The sequence below is a fragment of the Fistularia commersonii genome, chromosome 31, assembly GCF_037954325.1.
Source record: "Fistularia commersonii isolate RoL2024-O1a breed Wild chromosome 31, RoL_Fcom_v1.0, whole genome shotgun sequence".
NCBI lineage: Eukaryota > Metazoa > Chordata > Actinopteri > Syngnathiformes > Fistulariidae > Fistularia > Fistularia commersonii.
Window position 1 is genome coordinate 11,262,369 of NC_141314.1, and position 16,302 is coordinate 11,278,670.

Genomic DNA, 16,302 nt, shown 5'->3' on the forward strand with positions numbered 1-16,302 from the left:
TCTTATTTATTTGTGTGACAGGCACTGTACCAGTTTGTGTTTAATTAAAAGTAAAAAAAAAAGTTTTCTTGTAAATATCTCATGTTACAAGGTGGACGCCTGCGGCTTACAGACAATTGCGGCCTATATATGTACACGTACACGTTATTTTTGTGCGGCTGATATTCAGGTGCGCTCAATAGTCCGGAAGATAAAGTAATATGTGGACTAGTACTAATAGTAGTAGTAGTAGTAGTAGTACTCCGAACCCAGGCGCATAATCAGAATGAAATTAAAACTGAATATTTGTGTTTAGGGCCATCTGTTTGCCATGGAGGTGAGCAGCGGAGAGGAATATTACATAGCGTCTGACAACACCGGTACACCCTTGGCTGTCTTCAGCAGCAACGGACAAATGATCAAACAGGTAACACGCAGTAGATATGCACACGCGAGGGTACGGTTGCCTTCCGATGAAAAACGAAGAGATGAAAAAATAAATACAACGTGATTTACATGGCGCTCTTCCGCGAGACAATAAATCCCTTGTAAATGATCCCGTTTACTGACTTTTGTATGGGACGGAGATCCGAGAGCCCCCGCAGACGGTCCGCCTGTGCTTGCGTCACCCAGGTGCAGTACACCGCCTACGGGGAGGTGTATCTGGACTCCAACCCGGAGTTCCAGCTGGTGGTCGGATTCCACGGCGGCCTCTACGACCCCTTGACCAAGCTGGTCCACTTCACCCAGCGCGACTACGACGTCCTGGCCGGCCGCTGGACCTCGCCTGACTACAGCATCTGGCCTAAGATTGGGAAAGATCCCTCTCCGTTTAACCTGTACATGTTCAAGAACAACAACCCCCTCAGCGACATGCTGGACGTTAAAAATTATGTCACAGGTAAAGGATGGTTTCGTACGGAAACGGCGAGTGTGAAAAACACAAATCGAAACAAAGCAATTTGGCACTCTGCGGTGAAAGCAGCTAGCCGGCTAGTTAGCGACTCCCGGCGTGTGCCGTTAGCCTGCGGATGAACTTGTCATTAAATGAAATGTCCACGCGCTCACCCCGAAGTGCTTTACGAAAGAGAGAGCACGTGCGGTCGGGCGGTGACTCCGAGGCCAACGCAATGTCATAACTTTGTCAAACAAAGTTAAAATGATTTAGCGCGGTGTCGGATGTCGCCGTTCAGGCAGGTAACTTTATCTTTCCGCTGCCGTAGATGTGAAGAGCTGGCTGGTGATGTTTGGCTTCCAGCTCAGTAACATAATTCCGGGGTTCCCTCGACACTCGCTCTACTTTGTGGAGCCGCCGTACGAGCTGCAGGCCACTCAGCACTGCGAGAACGGACAGGTACGCTCTGCTGGGAGAGGGGAAAATAGCCGATTTTGTGTGACATCTAGTGTAATCTTTCAAATTTAGTTAGGGAGTTTTTCTGGAAGTAACGTTTTCGTCCTCCCGGCACAGCTCATCACGGGCGTGCAGCAGGCGGCGGAGCGTCACAACCAGGCCTTCATGGCCTTGGAGGGCCGTCTTCTCAACAAGGAGCGCCGCAGACGAAAGGACAAGCCCGGCCACTGGTTCGGTACGAGCACCCCCATCATAGGTCGCGGCGTCATGCTCGCGCTGACGGAGGGCAGGGTGGTGGCCGGAGTGTCGGCCTTAGCCAGCGACGACAGCCGAAAAGTGGCCCTGGTGCTGAACGGCGCCCAGTATCTGGAAGGCACCTATTACACCCAGGACGGCAGGGACTGTCACTACTTTGTGAAAGTGGGTTCGGCCGACAGCGACCTGTTGGCCCTGGGCCTCACAAACGGCCGCAAATCACTGGAGAGCGGCATCAACGTGACAGTGACGGGCCGGTCGAGGAGAGGGGTCACCGTGGAGTTCGCGGTGCCGTCGTTCGTGCTGAGCGTTCGGTACGGGCTCGCCGTGGACGTGCTGGATGAAGAAAAGGTAAGACTGTTGGAGCTGGCCAGGCAGAGGGCCTTGGCGGGCGCCTGGGCTAAGGAACAGCAGAGGGCCAGGGACGGGAAGGGAGGCAGTCGCCTGTGGACGGAGGGCGAGAGGCAGCAGCTCCTCACCACGGGCAGAGTACAGGGTTACGACGGCTACTATGTGCTGCCGGTGGAACAGTATCCGGAACTGGCCGACAGCAGCAACAACATCCAGTTCCTCAGACAGAACGAGATGGGCAGGAGGTAACAGCCCTCTGGCGTCCGCCAGAGAGGCAGACTCTTTTCCTCGCCGCCCCGACGGTCCCGTTCCCTTTCCCCACCCGGCCTCCCCGACCCGATTCCCCTGGAGAAAAAAAACCCTCGGGAGAATAAACCAACACATGGGGGTCACCTACGGAACGCTGCAGGGACTTTGAAAAAAAAAAAAGAATGACTTGTCAGAAAACAAATAATTGTTAACTTTACTGCCACAGGCAAAAAATTTAAAGTTCAAACCTTTTTTTTTTTTCTTTTTTTTCTTTTTTTTTTTTTTTTTTGGAAAAACAGACTTAAAAAAGACTTTGAACAACTGAAAAAGCACTGAAGAACTTTTAAGAACTGTCGCTTAATGAATAAGAAGAATCCCCTTTTTAAAAAAGTTATATTTTCACCCATATTTTTTGGGTCACGCCGAGAGCGGCCGCGACAGCCGCTCCACATCCGCGCCTCTGTCCAGACTCCCGTCTCGTCTCGGTTCCTCGAAAAGCGGCGCGAGCCTCGCGGACGAGGGCCGAAACGGAACGAGTCCGGTGGCCACGGTGAGTTTTTTTTTTGTTTTCGTTTTTTTCGTTCGTGTTCCAGCGAACGCTGGACGTGCAGTCGTACCGCGGCGACGGTCGTTTGTCTTTACTAAACGCCGAAGGTAAAAGGACCAAAGTGGGGACAAAGCCACTCCAGGGTGCAGCCATCACAACACGTCAGAGGAGGACGTCATCAGCAGCGACGGACGCAGGCAGTTCATCAAGGTCGTCCGCTACCACGAGTCGTCTCCCCCCGTCTCAGGCCTCCCATTGTCCTCTGCCGCCGAGGCATCGCACATCCAACCAAGCAGAACAAACTAATGGCATCCTCGAGCGAATCCGAGCTGTTAATGGACCGGAGGAGATACTTTTTAAAGAAAATTATAAAAAAAAACAAAAAAAAAAAAAACAATAACGGCTATATTTGTGGACAGTGGCATCACACGGCATTGTTTCTTTGGAAATGGGGGAAAAGAATCATACTACGTACATATGTGTCAGACTACACTAAATCCCAGGATGTTGCGTAATACTGTAGATGCCGTAGTTTTGTATGTTTCAGTCGCAGTAGAATTGTGAGACTTTCACCAAGGCACTTCTGTACAGAACGATCAGACGCACCGCTCACAGAGTCCAGACGGCCGGTTACCTTAGTATTTATGTTACTCCCTTTCCTTTTTTTTTTTTTAATTTATTTATTCTTAGTACTATATGACAATCATGAATGAGTCACCAGTTCTATCGAAAAACGAACTTTAACGTATGAGTTTATTTTCTTTTGTAAGCTATGTAAGAGATGTTGACTTTGTTTTTCTTTTTTTTTCTTTTTTTTTTAATTCATTTCAGTTTGCTACCAGGGCAAATAATAGTCATTCTCAAAAAGAATAATTTATGTAATAAAGGTTTATACTTAAATAAAGTCTTTAAAACTGTGAAATCTGTTTTTCGAAATATATTTCGATGTACAGTGTATAGACCTACCTTTATGCAGCACAGTAGAATATTGTTCAGAATATCAAGTTTTATATTTCTAAGAGGAAGTGGCTTGTAATGTGCAAAATCTTTAGCTGGTATTGCTACTCTAGAGTTTTGTGGCACTCTAATATTCGATATCTACAGTATCAAAGCCCAGTTTGTTGTTTTTTTGACTGTTTTCCGTTGGTTGGTTTGTTCGTTGGTTGGTTTGGAAGAAGAGGCGTTTCTGTTTTAGATCCCAATCGCAGTAGCAGTAATGGATCCCTCTCACTGTGAAGAGACTCGTGCTGGATGTCATATTGTACCAAATCAGTATTATCAACGGATGGCTCATACGGTCACTGAGACGAGACTCTTCTGAGAACTTTATCAATAAAACATCATTGTTTACTTGACCCGAGTGATTTGTAGTTCACCCTCGTCTCGTTTTCTGCTTCGAAATGAACGTGACGTGCATTTATGTGCGGCTGATGCTTTTTATTCAGTATTATTTTATCGATCGGGACGTCTCCGCCTCACGCTCTTACGGGAAAAAAAATTATTGATTACACAGAAATGCAGCCAATAGGAAGGTGTCTGGCGGTGCAGCGGTTCGCCTGCCTGCTTCCCAGGGAGAAGGTCCTTGGTTGGATTCCCTTTCAGTGTGGAGTCTCCATGTTCGTCCCGTGTCTGTTGCCGGGTTCCTCCCCCGTACTCTGGTTTCCTACCGCAGCCCAAAAACATGCAGGAGGTCCAATGGAGAGCCTCGATTGCCCAGATGAGTGAATGGCTACATGTCTGTTGCATAACTAGAATAGACGGTTTACACACAATAATCTATAATGGGCTATTATACAAAGGCGACCCTTGTCTGTCATTAAGAACAATAAAAAAACCAAAAGATAAGTATTTGTATTGACAATAAAACGGTAGTGTAAGCATTATTATAAATACCAACGGTGTTGACAATGCAAGTAAAACATTGAGGGCAGCTTGGTGTGCAACCAACAAAGTGCAGGTGCAACGGTGAGTACTCTTTAAATGGCAGTAGTTCCATGTGCAGTGAGGCATTTGTGAAAAGAAGTGTCCGTTTAAAGTGTTTTCTGTATGCTTCCAATCGTTTTTTAACATTTGGTAATGTCTGTCATCTAAGTATGTGACAGACTTGTGCTGGCTGCAGGTGATGATGGTAACAAGCTGCAGAGGAAAAGCCTGAGGTGATGCGGGTGCAGTACCCTGGTGCGCCTCTAGGGGGCGTACGTGAGCTGACAGGCGCTCGTCGCTGCCGGACTTCTCCAAGCCGCCAAGTGCGCTAGCTAAACCTAGCTAGTCAAGTTCGCTAGCCTAACCTAGCTCGTCAAGTGCACTAGCCTAACCTAGCTAGCCAAGTGCGCTAGCTAAGCCTATCTCGTAAAGTGTGCTAGCTAAATCTGGCAAGTCAAATGCGCTAGCCTAACCTAGCTCGTCAAGTGCGCTAGCTAAACCTAGCCAGCCGAGTGCGCTTGCTTAACCTAGCTCGCCCAGTGCGCTAGCTAAACCTATCTCGTCAAGTGCGCTAGCTTAACCTGGCTAGTCAAGTTCGCTAGCCTAACCTAGCTAGCCAAGTGCGCTAGCTTTGTTTACTTTTATGCTGCCTTTCGCGGGAGCTCCCGGCTGGAGGATGCTAGGACTAAGCTAACGGGGCTAATATTTCTTAAAAGTGGACTTTCACTTTGAGTGAGAACAGAAGGTAATAACCGATGGAGGAGATGCAAGTTTGCTGCAAACTACGAGATGAAAGATGGACAAAGTGTCGGAGGTTTTTGTGGAGAAGGATGGCTGCATGAACGAATAAAGGTAAGACCACAAATGGTTTTTAAATTTGTAAAAAAAATTAGAAGAGACTGAGGTAAGCACAACATTGAACCCAAGTGTATTATTCTCTTCTTTTTTCTTTCTATCCTCTTGATGAGCAACCTGTACTGAAATTGACTCAAGGGCCAGGATCTAAAAGTTTTGGGAACAAGTAAAAGTTTAACGTAGGGCCAAAATTGCAATATTGTTTTGAGCCACTGTATACTTCAACTTGTTTTCAAGAGTAGCAATTGTACAGAACACATGCACATTTGCTCTATCTGCTGTCTCTTGCTGCTGGAAAAGAAACTTCATTTCACTGCTCAATATGTCCCTATATGTGTTTTTGCTGATGGGATATGAAACATCGCCATTAGGCAATTATCACGCTGCTTATTGAACATTTCTAAGTTCTTACAATAGTGAATGTGACTCTGGAGGATTCGGTGCCTCACCTGCCACGAAACTGAACCTGCACCTGCACCTGCCAGGTCCCGATGTTGTGGGAATGAGAGAGTGAATGGTTGTAGATTCAAGATTCAAGGTGTTTTTGGTCTGGAAATGTGTGTCCCAGTACAATGAAATATTTACTTTACCGTCAACAATGAAGCCAGATAGGTTGACAAAATAAAATAAAAGAAATGGAAACAGTGCAGAAGCGTAAACAGTGCAAATAAAACAGTTTTAACAAATCAGTCAACAGTATGAACAGGATGTGCGAGTTGAAAGAAAAAGTGCAAATTGAAATGTAAGCGGTTGTGCTCACAGGATGTGCAAATTTGAAAGTGCAGATTGACATCTTAAAAGCTGAGCGCTGCTTCGGTGTGCATGTCTCTGCATGACGCGGATCTCCGTGTCGCAAGAGTGAGAGGGTGAAAGGCTGGATGTCTCTGTACGTGGCCCTCCGAGGGACCGATCCGGGCCCCCAATGACCGCCGGGATAGGCTCCAGCACCCCCTTGACCCCGAGTTTAAGATCAGTGGTGTAGATGATGTTGGAAGAAAGTGTCCTCTGCAGAAACTGGAGCTTCTCTTATCGTTGTTTCCATGACAACACATCCTGTTTTGCTGTGAAATGATACATCATCTGGAAGCAAAACTGCAATTTTCTGGGTGAGTCGTTTTGCAGTTTGTTAAAACAGGAACACGTTTGCAGTGGAATCAGGTTCCTCTTCAAGACCGCGTTCTATTGCCTTTTGGAGAGAGAACTGCTAAAATGCCCCTAAGAAGTATGATAATGTCTGATTAGGCTTTTACACAAAAATAAATACCACCTTTAATTACAAAAGCCGCCACTTTTTCCGTCTCCTTCATTTGAAATCACTAAATGATATGAATAAGCAATTGTTTTCTCAATTTGACACGTTTCCATATCAGACAAGAGGTGGCTCTGAGAAAATTAAACACCTGAATCCGTGAAAAGAGACACCTGGAGATCAACTCTGCAGACAAAAGCAGTGACTGTCAAACAGGAAAAGGGAATAAAAGCTATTTTCAGATCAAGGGGAACCATATATTTAAGGTCCCTTAATAAAGGTACATAGATCCAACATGGGGTAGTTAAAAATAAGCATCCTTCAGGGTATGTGGTGACTTGTAAAATTATCACTTGATTGCTTTATCTTGCACATATACACGTAATGCGTCAGAAACAACAGTGAGATAAGATGCAGTCTAGCCCTCAGTGAGGTGTCTGTGGAGGTTCTAGGTCCTCCGGGTCCTGGTCAACCATTGTCAGATCTTATCCTGGCAGCTGGACTTAGGTTTCTTTGCACTTTTCTCATCAGAGAGGCTCCTCGGCTCGAACAGACTGTGGGGAGTTTCCGGTCTGTGGTGTAGATTTCTAGTTTCATATTGGAAACTCCCCACGGTCTGTCGGAACTGAAGAACCTCTGGGTTGAGAGGAGGAGAGAAACCAGGGCCGGTTGCCACCATAAGATCTGTCAATGACTCCACATCTATTATACCTCACACGAATATCATTGCTCTGCACTTTCACACAACCACACACACTTTCAGTCCCCCTATGAACGTAACAACACAGCATTCATGGGAATAAATTATTTTAATGCAAGATTCTCATTAAAGCAAACAGGCATCGTACAGGTCATTTGGTTTATTCAGTGAAACAATCAAAACCTACTTTTCTCCTCGTCGAGAGTGATCATTCAGGTTATGTAATAAAAATGATATCTGAATAATGCTTCATGTCAAGATCACTGTCAAAAAAAAGAAAAGAAAAAGAAAAATCGCGGCCACTGAATGTCAACAGCGTCTGACATAAATCACGGTCATCCTCAAAATGCATTCCATTCATTGTCACATGACTTCACCCGAAGACAGAGAACAGCTTCTGTGCAAATGAAAAGCTGAGGTCCTGGAGGCCTTTAAGGCTTCAGGGGGTCGGAGGGTAGGCGGCGCTACGGATGTCTGAGATGGCGGGCAGGAGGTGTCACATACAGAGGTAATCAGTATAAAGTGCCAAAAAGCTTCTCACAGATTAGCCTGAGATCAGAGTACAATTTATTTGTGTGTGTGTGTGTGTGTGTGTGTGTGTGTGTGTGTGTGTGTGTGTGTGTGTGTGTGTGTGTGTGTGTGTGTGTGTGTGTGTGTGTGTTTACGTGGCCATGTCTGACTGTGTGTGCAGTGTGGAGTAGAGGTGTATAATTACAGAGGAGCCTGAGGTTCAGGGTATGTCTTGACGCTCAGTAAGAAGTTGATACAGGGTCAGTCTGTCAGTGCTGAGGGCTTCACATCAATAAGTGGCTATGGAAGGACAGTTCCATGTGGGTTCAAAGCTTTTTATTTATAGACCAGCTAAAGACCTGGAGATGAAAATGGAGAAGGGGGCGCTAGATTTAAGGCAGATGGGGAAAGGGGTGGCAAGTGTTTGAGGCACAGAAATGAAGGGTGAGGAGGGGGGCGGGCAGGCAGCAGCGTTATGTCAGCATGTCCCAGAGACAGCAGCAACACAGAGCTGTCCAGCAGGCCGTCAGGCATGTGTCTCCGGTGTCGTCTCTTCTCCTGTCCTCCACCACATACACTGCAGAGGGAGAGAGGGAGGTGTGAGGGGACGTCGAGAAAACACTTTTGGAAAAGATGATATAATAAAGAAAGGGAGACCATTTGAAGACAGCAATAAGCTTTCCCTGTTCTGAAATTGCATTCAAACCACAGAAAAATGATCTGATTTATGCCGGCGGGTTTTTCAGAAGTCAATTCATGTGTGTCCGAGGCCGCGGAGATTTTCCTCTAATTATGTTCATCATGGGAGTCACGTCACCATGGTAATGGCACGGCAGCCCAGAGACACGCTCAGACATCGTTACAGTTGAGTAGAATTAGCGCTGCTTTGAGGAGGAAGATGAAATGGGATTTTCAGAACTCCTTAGCGTCATGAAACCGAACAACACATTTTCCCTTCACTCACACACACGGTGCTTTTTACTTCACCTCGCCCCCGATGCAGCTTAGCAAAAGAAGGGGTGAGGTTACCCAAACATGAGCTTCACCATCTGCCACCGACAGGTAAAATGTCAGCGCGTTCATACATTCATCGCCCGTGTTTGTCATGAATCATTCATGTGGGGCAGAAACACTCGCCTGGCCTGAGACAGCCGAGAACAAACGGGTGACAATGTCACCTAGGAGACCGGCTCCTGGTCCGCAGATAAGGGACAGCTGATCTTTGCTATTTTACAATAGCACACCTGGTTAATGATTGGCCGATATTTAATTTTGAACACCCCCATCAAATCCACACCCTGCGGCACCGTATCAGCCTCCTTGAAGCAGACAGGTGAAGCTTACCTCCAGAGTTAAAGGAGCAGAACCACCGCGCAGCATTTACAGCCGTTAACTGTTCTTCTAGAGCGATATCTTCGACTAAGCATATATCTGATGCTGGTACAGCAGGTATTTTCCACGCCAGAACTTTAACCCCCTCAGGCCCTTTGTTGAGCGTTTCAGTGGGATCTTAATCCTGGCTATCGAGTTCCCCGCTCACAGGGCCGGTTCTCCCTGCGGACCAAGACTATCTTGATAGTAGAATGGTGCAAATTTTGTATTTTAATTGGTACAACAGGACCCAAACCTATATCAGGGGCTGGGGGGGTCATGTTAAGAACCTGTAAAACAAGCGCAGCCCCCTGGACTAATCCCCTCCTGCTGCTTTTTATTTTTAGATTTGGACATCAGGAACCGCCGTGGATCATCATCACGTACAACGCGGTGTTGTGTTTCCGGTGCGGAGGGCCTCCAACAAGCGGAGGAGCGTACGATGCTTACAGCACGCGTGTGCGTTTTGTACATTTTTACACAGACAGGCGACACATTGAGATTGTATAACAGCAGGCTGGACGGCATACAACTCTGAGCGGCCCGAGTGCAACTGTGTCGCTTCCACAATCTCACTACCCATTCACATGTCACGCCCTCACTCTGCTATCTTTCTTATCCTGGTTTGTCCCTGCCCGCACACATCATGACAATTTTTGTTTATTTATTTTTGCCATTGCTTTTGTCGCTCTACATTGTCGTTCAGTTCTGGTTGTGTATTTTTCACCCTCCCTGTCCCTTTATGTTGTCCATTATTATCCTTGATGATGATGTTATTGTTGTTCTGCTGTCTATTTTTTCATGGATGTCTTGCTATCTTCTGTCTCATTATTTATATTTCTATTTATATTACTTTTTATTTGTTTTGACATTATAACTGTTGCACTGCTGTGACAAATGAATTTCCCCTATGGGGATCAATAAAGTTTATCTTATCTTACACAACTGGGGCGAATTAACCGCCTGCAGCGTTACTCTCAACCAATCACTGTGACAGGAATCAAGGCCAAATTAACAAATCAGATGAACAGAATAGATATGATTCATTAACATGTGATTTGTTTACTTAGATTTTTCATTGAGCTGAATATTGAATATCAAAGTGGGACCTCCGTCTGAGGGTTGCAGGTGCTTGCTGAGATGTTTCGCCCGTCATTTTGTCTGTGAATCACTGTGCTGACTGCCTACCGGCTCACAGTCCCGCGTGCCGCCACTCACCTGTGTTTTTGGGGGCTTCCCCGTACATTGGCCCCGGAGGGGGGCCACCCTGCCAGCCAAACTGCGGTTGTCCAGGGTATCCTTGATAAGGAGGCTGTCCTGGTCCGGGATAGGGTCCTCCGGGCCCCCCTGGTCCTGCTGGGTAGTTGGGATAGGATGGATTTGGCTGCTCCATGTTTACGGGGTATCCTTGTGCAGGATACCCCTGGGGCGGATAGCCATGCGGAGGGGGACCCTGCGGCGGGTAGCCAGGAGCAGTGGGGCCTGGGTATGGAGGGGGCTGCTCGAAATTCATCTTTTGGTTGATCAATCACCTGGAAAAAAGTAAAGATAAATTAGTCATGGTGGATGACTGTGTTAAGGTCAGGAATCACAGCTGAAACAAAAAACACGAGAACAACTTGTTCGTCCACTTCGGCAGGTATTGAGATTCAGAATTTCAGGTGGTCAATATCTCTACAAAAAAACTAGAACGCCTCCAGTTGCCTTGACATCCATGCATGGGGCTCATGCTGGCAGGGTGGTGTTATTGAGAGGTAGCATGCTGTCTTGGGCAGGCGCAGCGCAAGTGATTGGAAATTGATTTTGCCTCCCCTATGTGACATCACATTTATGGTGGCTTCCACTCCCACCGCCATAAATGTCTCCACCCGCCTCACACACTTTGTGACATGGCATAGAAAAGGGGTTGAGGGGGGAAAGTCGTGATCATATCATATCATATTTTAACACCAAAGCACGGAGCCTGGAGAAAAGATGTGACCGGTTTGATTATTCTTCACCTTATGTGAAGGGTTAACTTTGCTAACATGACAACATGGGTGTACGCTAGAAGAAAATGGCATTTTCTTTACTGCGGTGGTGCTGTCGTTTCCCGGACACCATGTATCAGCCGTGCACGTACTCAAGGGTATGGATTAGCCTCCAGAGCCACATTAGGCAGTAAACTCCTCGGAGGCCTGCATCAGAGCACCGTATGTTCAGGCCGTCGCGAGAATGATGCAACAGACGCCCGGAATAAAAAGTCACATTGTCGATCCGTGTCTTCCTGAACCCGTTATCATGTTTCCCGCTGTTTCACAGCCATTTCAAATTCTATCAGTAATTAGATATCAGACAAGAGGCGCTCTGAAACTCTTCTGCGCTTTAAACTCCGTAATACTCATTTTGCCCTTCATGCCATCAGAACCATGTACATAACTGCGCACTATGTAAATAACTTGTCTATTTATTTTTATTTTTACAAAAAACTCGTACATATTCTCATCGCAAAATTTCACTGTGCCTGCACAATGACATTTAACAATCTTGATTCCTGATTCTGAGTGCTTGGAGTTTCAGTGACAGTCCAGTAAGATTTGTTTTTCTAATCAAGCAAAGTCTAATGTTCCCTCTGCCATAGCACTTATTCGCTTTTTGCTCTGTTCACGTTTTTGTGACTGTTATTCCGGGGTGTGGAAATGCTTCATCGTGGGAGAGGTGGGCTCCCTTCTCTGTTGCCGGCTTACAGTTCCAGTATATACACTTCTATGTTGTCTGGTGCCAAACCCCGGACCTGCATGTCAGTAAATGTATGTACCTGCTGCCGTGTCTTGTGTTTTACCGTTCGGTGTTTTGCTTTTTGATACAGAGTGAAAGTTCACTTTGTTCTTCTGCTTTTCACGTGCATACGTGGAGGACAAGAGAGCGTCGTGTGTGTGTATGTGTGTGTGTGTGTGTGTGTGCGTGCATGCGTTACATTTACATCAGCAGTCAAGGGTGTGAAGATGTCGACGTTCAGGAGGCCAGAGTTTTTGTGTTAGTGAACGTCAGCGCTGTGCCAGCCCTCAGTCACGAGTTGGTGCTGCGACAGCAATGTTGTCTGGTATAGATCCACATGAATTACGTCGCGAATGTGTTACAGAAGGACCGGTGGGGGAATACGACCTGTTTTGCTGCAGAGAATGTTTACTTTTTGCTTTTTATTTGCCATTTTGGATTGTTTGCTGTAACTATGTGTCAATAATTAACCGCTAGGCACCACTTTGTGTTGGTCACGAGTTCCTGTTGGGTGTGGTCAGCTGTGCAGCTTTGTGTGATGCTCATACTGCTCAAGGATAGAGGTAATGGTATACTCGAGTCTCTGAATGGTGGCTGCACTCTTTTTGTTTCCTTTACTGGGAGGGCGGCAGATAGGATTCAGGTTCTTAAAGCTTTTTGAGGCATTACACTGTTCTACGTCCTGACTGTCCATGGTCAGGGGGTTTTAAAAGCTCCCAGATATTTTAGAAAGACAGCTATTTCAATAAACCCATATTTTCGATCAATTTTATGTTGCAGCTGACAATCCAGGAAAAAGAGCAGGATCTTATTTTGCATTCTTTTTACATATCTCGTGATTCAAAGGTACATCTCAGCCCTGCTAGCGTTAAGCTTCGTAATCTTACTCTTCACACAGAATAAACGAGAGGACACTGCTTCAAGGCGTGCTGAGTAAGGCCAGTGGTTTTTTTTTTCCATGAGAAATCCCTATGCTGAATGAAAGTCAGCTTGTTATCCTTTCAGTGGAATCAAAAAGGTAGAAGTAAAATGTGATATTCAAAGGTTGGCTCAGTGACGCTTTCGCCAATTATTTAAGGTTTACATATTTCGGAAGTATGTTCCTCACTGTGCGGGGAAACCCTCCGTCCATGTGTTGTGACTCTGAAAAGCTGGTTTTCAGTTAACCAATAGTATTCTTACTCCATGGAGCAGCCAAGCCCTGTGTGGCAAACATAACAGCCTTTTGACAACTGAACAAGTAACTACGGGGTGTTGGTGAATGTTTAAAGATAATTTGCTCCTCCACCCCCAACCTCTGGAGGAGAAAGTGCATTTCTCAGCCAACTCCTAATGGCTTCTGGTAAGGCCAATCTGGGTCCACCACAACCCTTATTCTGGCCTTCATGACTGGATCCGCTCATGTGAAACAGTCATAACAGTGGAAACCGGGCCAGAGGAGAGACTGCGACTCAGCTCGGCCTCCAAGGATTCCTCTGTCAAGTTGGGTGTGTGTGTGTGTGTGTATATATATATACACACTATAAACACCTAAAACAACTCCCTCCCTCAACATCCGCATTCAGCCGACTATCTGCACCACAGCAAAGCCATAACTGTTGGAAAAACATTTTTCACAGGTGCCGAGGCACAAACCAGGTGCCAATGTCTTTATCTGTACTTGACTGTTATCAGCAGCGGAATAATCCATCATTTCATTTATTAGGTTCAAAGTATGGTAACGCTGATTTTCCTCTTGGATCCCAGTACTGGGTAAATACATCAATATGAAGGCGCTGTGTGTAGAGTCGGACATGTGGAGACCTCGAGGGAACACGACGAGCAACGTCGAGCCAAATCATGTTTACTTTTGCTTACGTGAACATCTGAGTAGACCCGAGCACAGCCGCTTTAAAGGTGACTGCAAGTTTTACCACCTGGCTGTGCGCTCAAATCTACCGACAGATGGCGAGGCTTTGGAAACTATGGAAATCCCTGCGCCAAGAGCAAGAGAACCAACTTCCTTTTTGCCTTTGTTTTGTATCAAAGGTGAGAAGTAGTAAAGCCACAATCAGGTTTAACCTGGGCTGACAGAGACCTCGGAAGACCTTTGTCCAACCTGGTCGGTTATTCGAGACAATCAAGCTCCACAGCAGGCGGTGAAACCACCCCTTCCTGAAATAATCAGTGATCTCCAAATACCAGTGAGGATGTTTGTAGCACTACGGGATCAAGCAGAACACCTTATCTACACATTGTTCAGCAGGTGAACATCTCAAACAGTTTATACTGTTTAAATACCTTTTTTCTAATCAAAACAACCTCCCGAGGCATGTGATGGCTTTCACAGCGGGGGTTGTAGGTAAACTGGGCACGGCATGTTCATTTGCATGTAGGTGCCATTTCTTCCCCCTTTCTCAGGAGAAGGCGAGCAGGACTTTGCCGTGTTTTCACAGCAACATTACAGCGATAGCATCGTGCACAGAGACACATAAACATGGACGGTGAGGGCAGAAAACCTCCTTATGCGTAACAAACAAAAGAATGCATGACGGGATACGACAACCAAGTTGCTTGGTTCTAATTATTAGACGATACAAGCATGTGATGTTTGCTTTTTTTTGCTGTACGTCCATTAGAAATAGTAGCATCTCTAGAACTTGCAGAGCAAGTGTGTGTGTGTGTGTGTGTGTGTGTGTGTGTGTGTGTGTGTGTGTGTGTGTGTGACCATATTAAACCCGAAGGGTGCTTCATTGTGGCGAGATGATGCGTTCACGTCCCACCGCAGCCCCGGATCCCGGGCCTTTGTTTACCCACCACATCTCCAGAAGGCCGCGTTCAAATGACGAACCTCCCCCCCGGGACAAAATCAGGCAAAACGGAGAAGCGGCGGCTCCCCGGCTTCACTGAGGCGTGACAATCGATCACAACTAGCCGATCGATGACGGGATTGATCCTTCGCTTTCAACAAAGTGGGGATTTTCGAGCGTCACATGAATATTCCTAGGATTCCCGCTATAACGTTAGCTTTTCTGACGAAACTGTTTCGGGGGCTGTTTGAACGTTATCATGATGACGATGAAAAACATAATTAGTATCATCATTTTAATGTTTAAAATCATGTTTGTTCTGCCAAACTAGCCATGGAAAATTGTATTGTTGTAAGTTAGGCGTTGAGGAAGTATCAAACGTCAAGACACCGAGCCGAGCGGAGGCGGAGGCTGAGGCGGCACCTGCAGGCCGCGACCCCCCGTCACGACGAGGCTCGCCGCCGGGGGGGGAGACGGGGAGAAAGCGGCGGGGATGGAAGGACCACCTACCTCGGTTTACACGTAATCCCGCGGTGCGTTGTGTTCGGAGAGAAGAAGTCCCTTTTACCTTGAGTGTGTTTTGGGCGGAATGAGCGCCCCCCGCCCCCGCCGCCGCTCCGACTGCCCTGAGCGTGTCACTTGCGGGACGTGACGTCACCAACGGACGGGGGAAAACGTTTCCAAGGGAGGGTTGCGGTTGCGGCTGAGGAAGGCGAAAGGCGATTGGCTACCGTGGCCACCGCTGCTCGCAGCGGCCAATCAGAAGCCTCCGCGGTGAGCCGCCGACCGCACCGAGGGACGGCCGGTCTCCGCGGAGCACCTGACAAGCTAACGGCCGCCCGACCCCGGTGACGACACGAACCCCGGGAAAGGCACGGTCCGGACGAGTTCACGGCGAATATCGATCATCGATCGGTGCCGCTTTGGTCTTTAAAGTTTATCGAACCGTGACCTCACCGGAAGCCATCGGCTGCTCCAAGCGGAGAAACTCCCCGGATGTAGTTTTTCCATTCAGAAGATCCGGACGGTTTCGGCGACCTGCAGTTCCACACTTTGTCCACTAGGTGGCGCCATCTCTACAGTTTACCCTCGAAAACAAAAAGCACGGAGTGAATCTGTTTGGCTTTTACTCAACGAAGCATGTCCTATTGTTCGGGGGTTTAAAATGTGCATTTGTCTCAGTGCACGGACCAATATCCTCTTATTTCGGGGGACGTGTTTCCTTTTTATTACCCAAATGCAAACTCAATGAGGAATAGGAGTCGAAGAGAATGATTTTAATCGCGCCACAATGGGGACAGTTTATCATCATAACATTGGTTTTGAAATAAACACAATGCAGACAGGCAAAGTTTTACAACGGCAAACTTTAATAAATATGAACATTTGTCTCAAAATTGCAATGAATGTCTACAA

At 46.8% G+C, this 16,302-nt stretch overlaps 2 protein-coding genes across 5 annotated transcripts in view; one reads left to right on the forward strand and one right to left on the reverse strand.

Moving 5' to 3' along the window:
* tenm2a (teneurin transmembrane protein 2a) overlaps positions 1-2,472 on the forward strand; it is a 209,008-nt gene extending 206,536 nt beyond the window's left edge. For all 4 annotated transcript variants that reach the window (XM_086178654.1, XM_086178655.1, XM_086178657.1 and 1 more), the window contains 4 exons: positions 296-406; positions 613-880; positions 1,203-1,333; positions 1,448-2,472. In XM_086178654.1, coding sequence (XP_086034780.1) covers positions 296-406; positions 613-880; positions 1,203-1,333; positions 1,448-2,185 — 1,248 coding nt within the window. In that variant the 3' untranslated portion in view covers positions 2,186-2,472. The remainder of the gene's footprint in view (positions 1-295; positions 407-612; positions 881-1,202; positions 1,334-1,447) is intronic.
* Positions 2,473-7,552: 5,080 nt separating this feature from the next.
* Positions 7,553-15,535, reverse strand: LOC147215888 (uncharacterized). The gene is made up of 3 exons (XM_086178947.1): positions 15,397-15,535; positions 10,559-10,872; positions 7,553-8,546 (listed from the first exon to the last, which is right to left on the reverse strand). Exons 2-3 carry the CDS (start codon positions 10,851-10,853, stop codon positions 8,443-8,445), a joined length of 399 nt encoding a protein of 132 aa, XP_086035073.1. The 5' UTR covers positions 10,854-10,872; positions 15,397-15,535; the 3' UTR covers positions 7,553-8,442.
* Between the last annotated feature and the right edge of the window lie 767 nt (positions 15,536-16,302).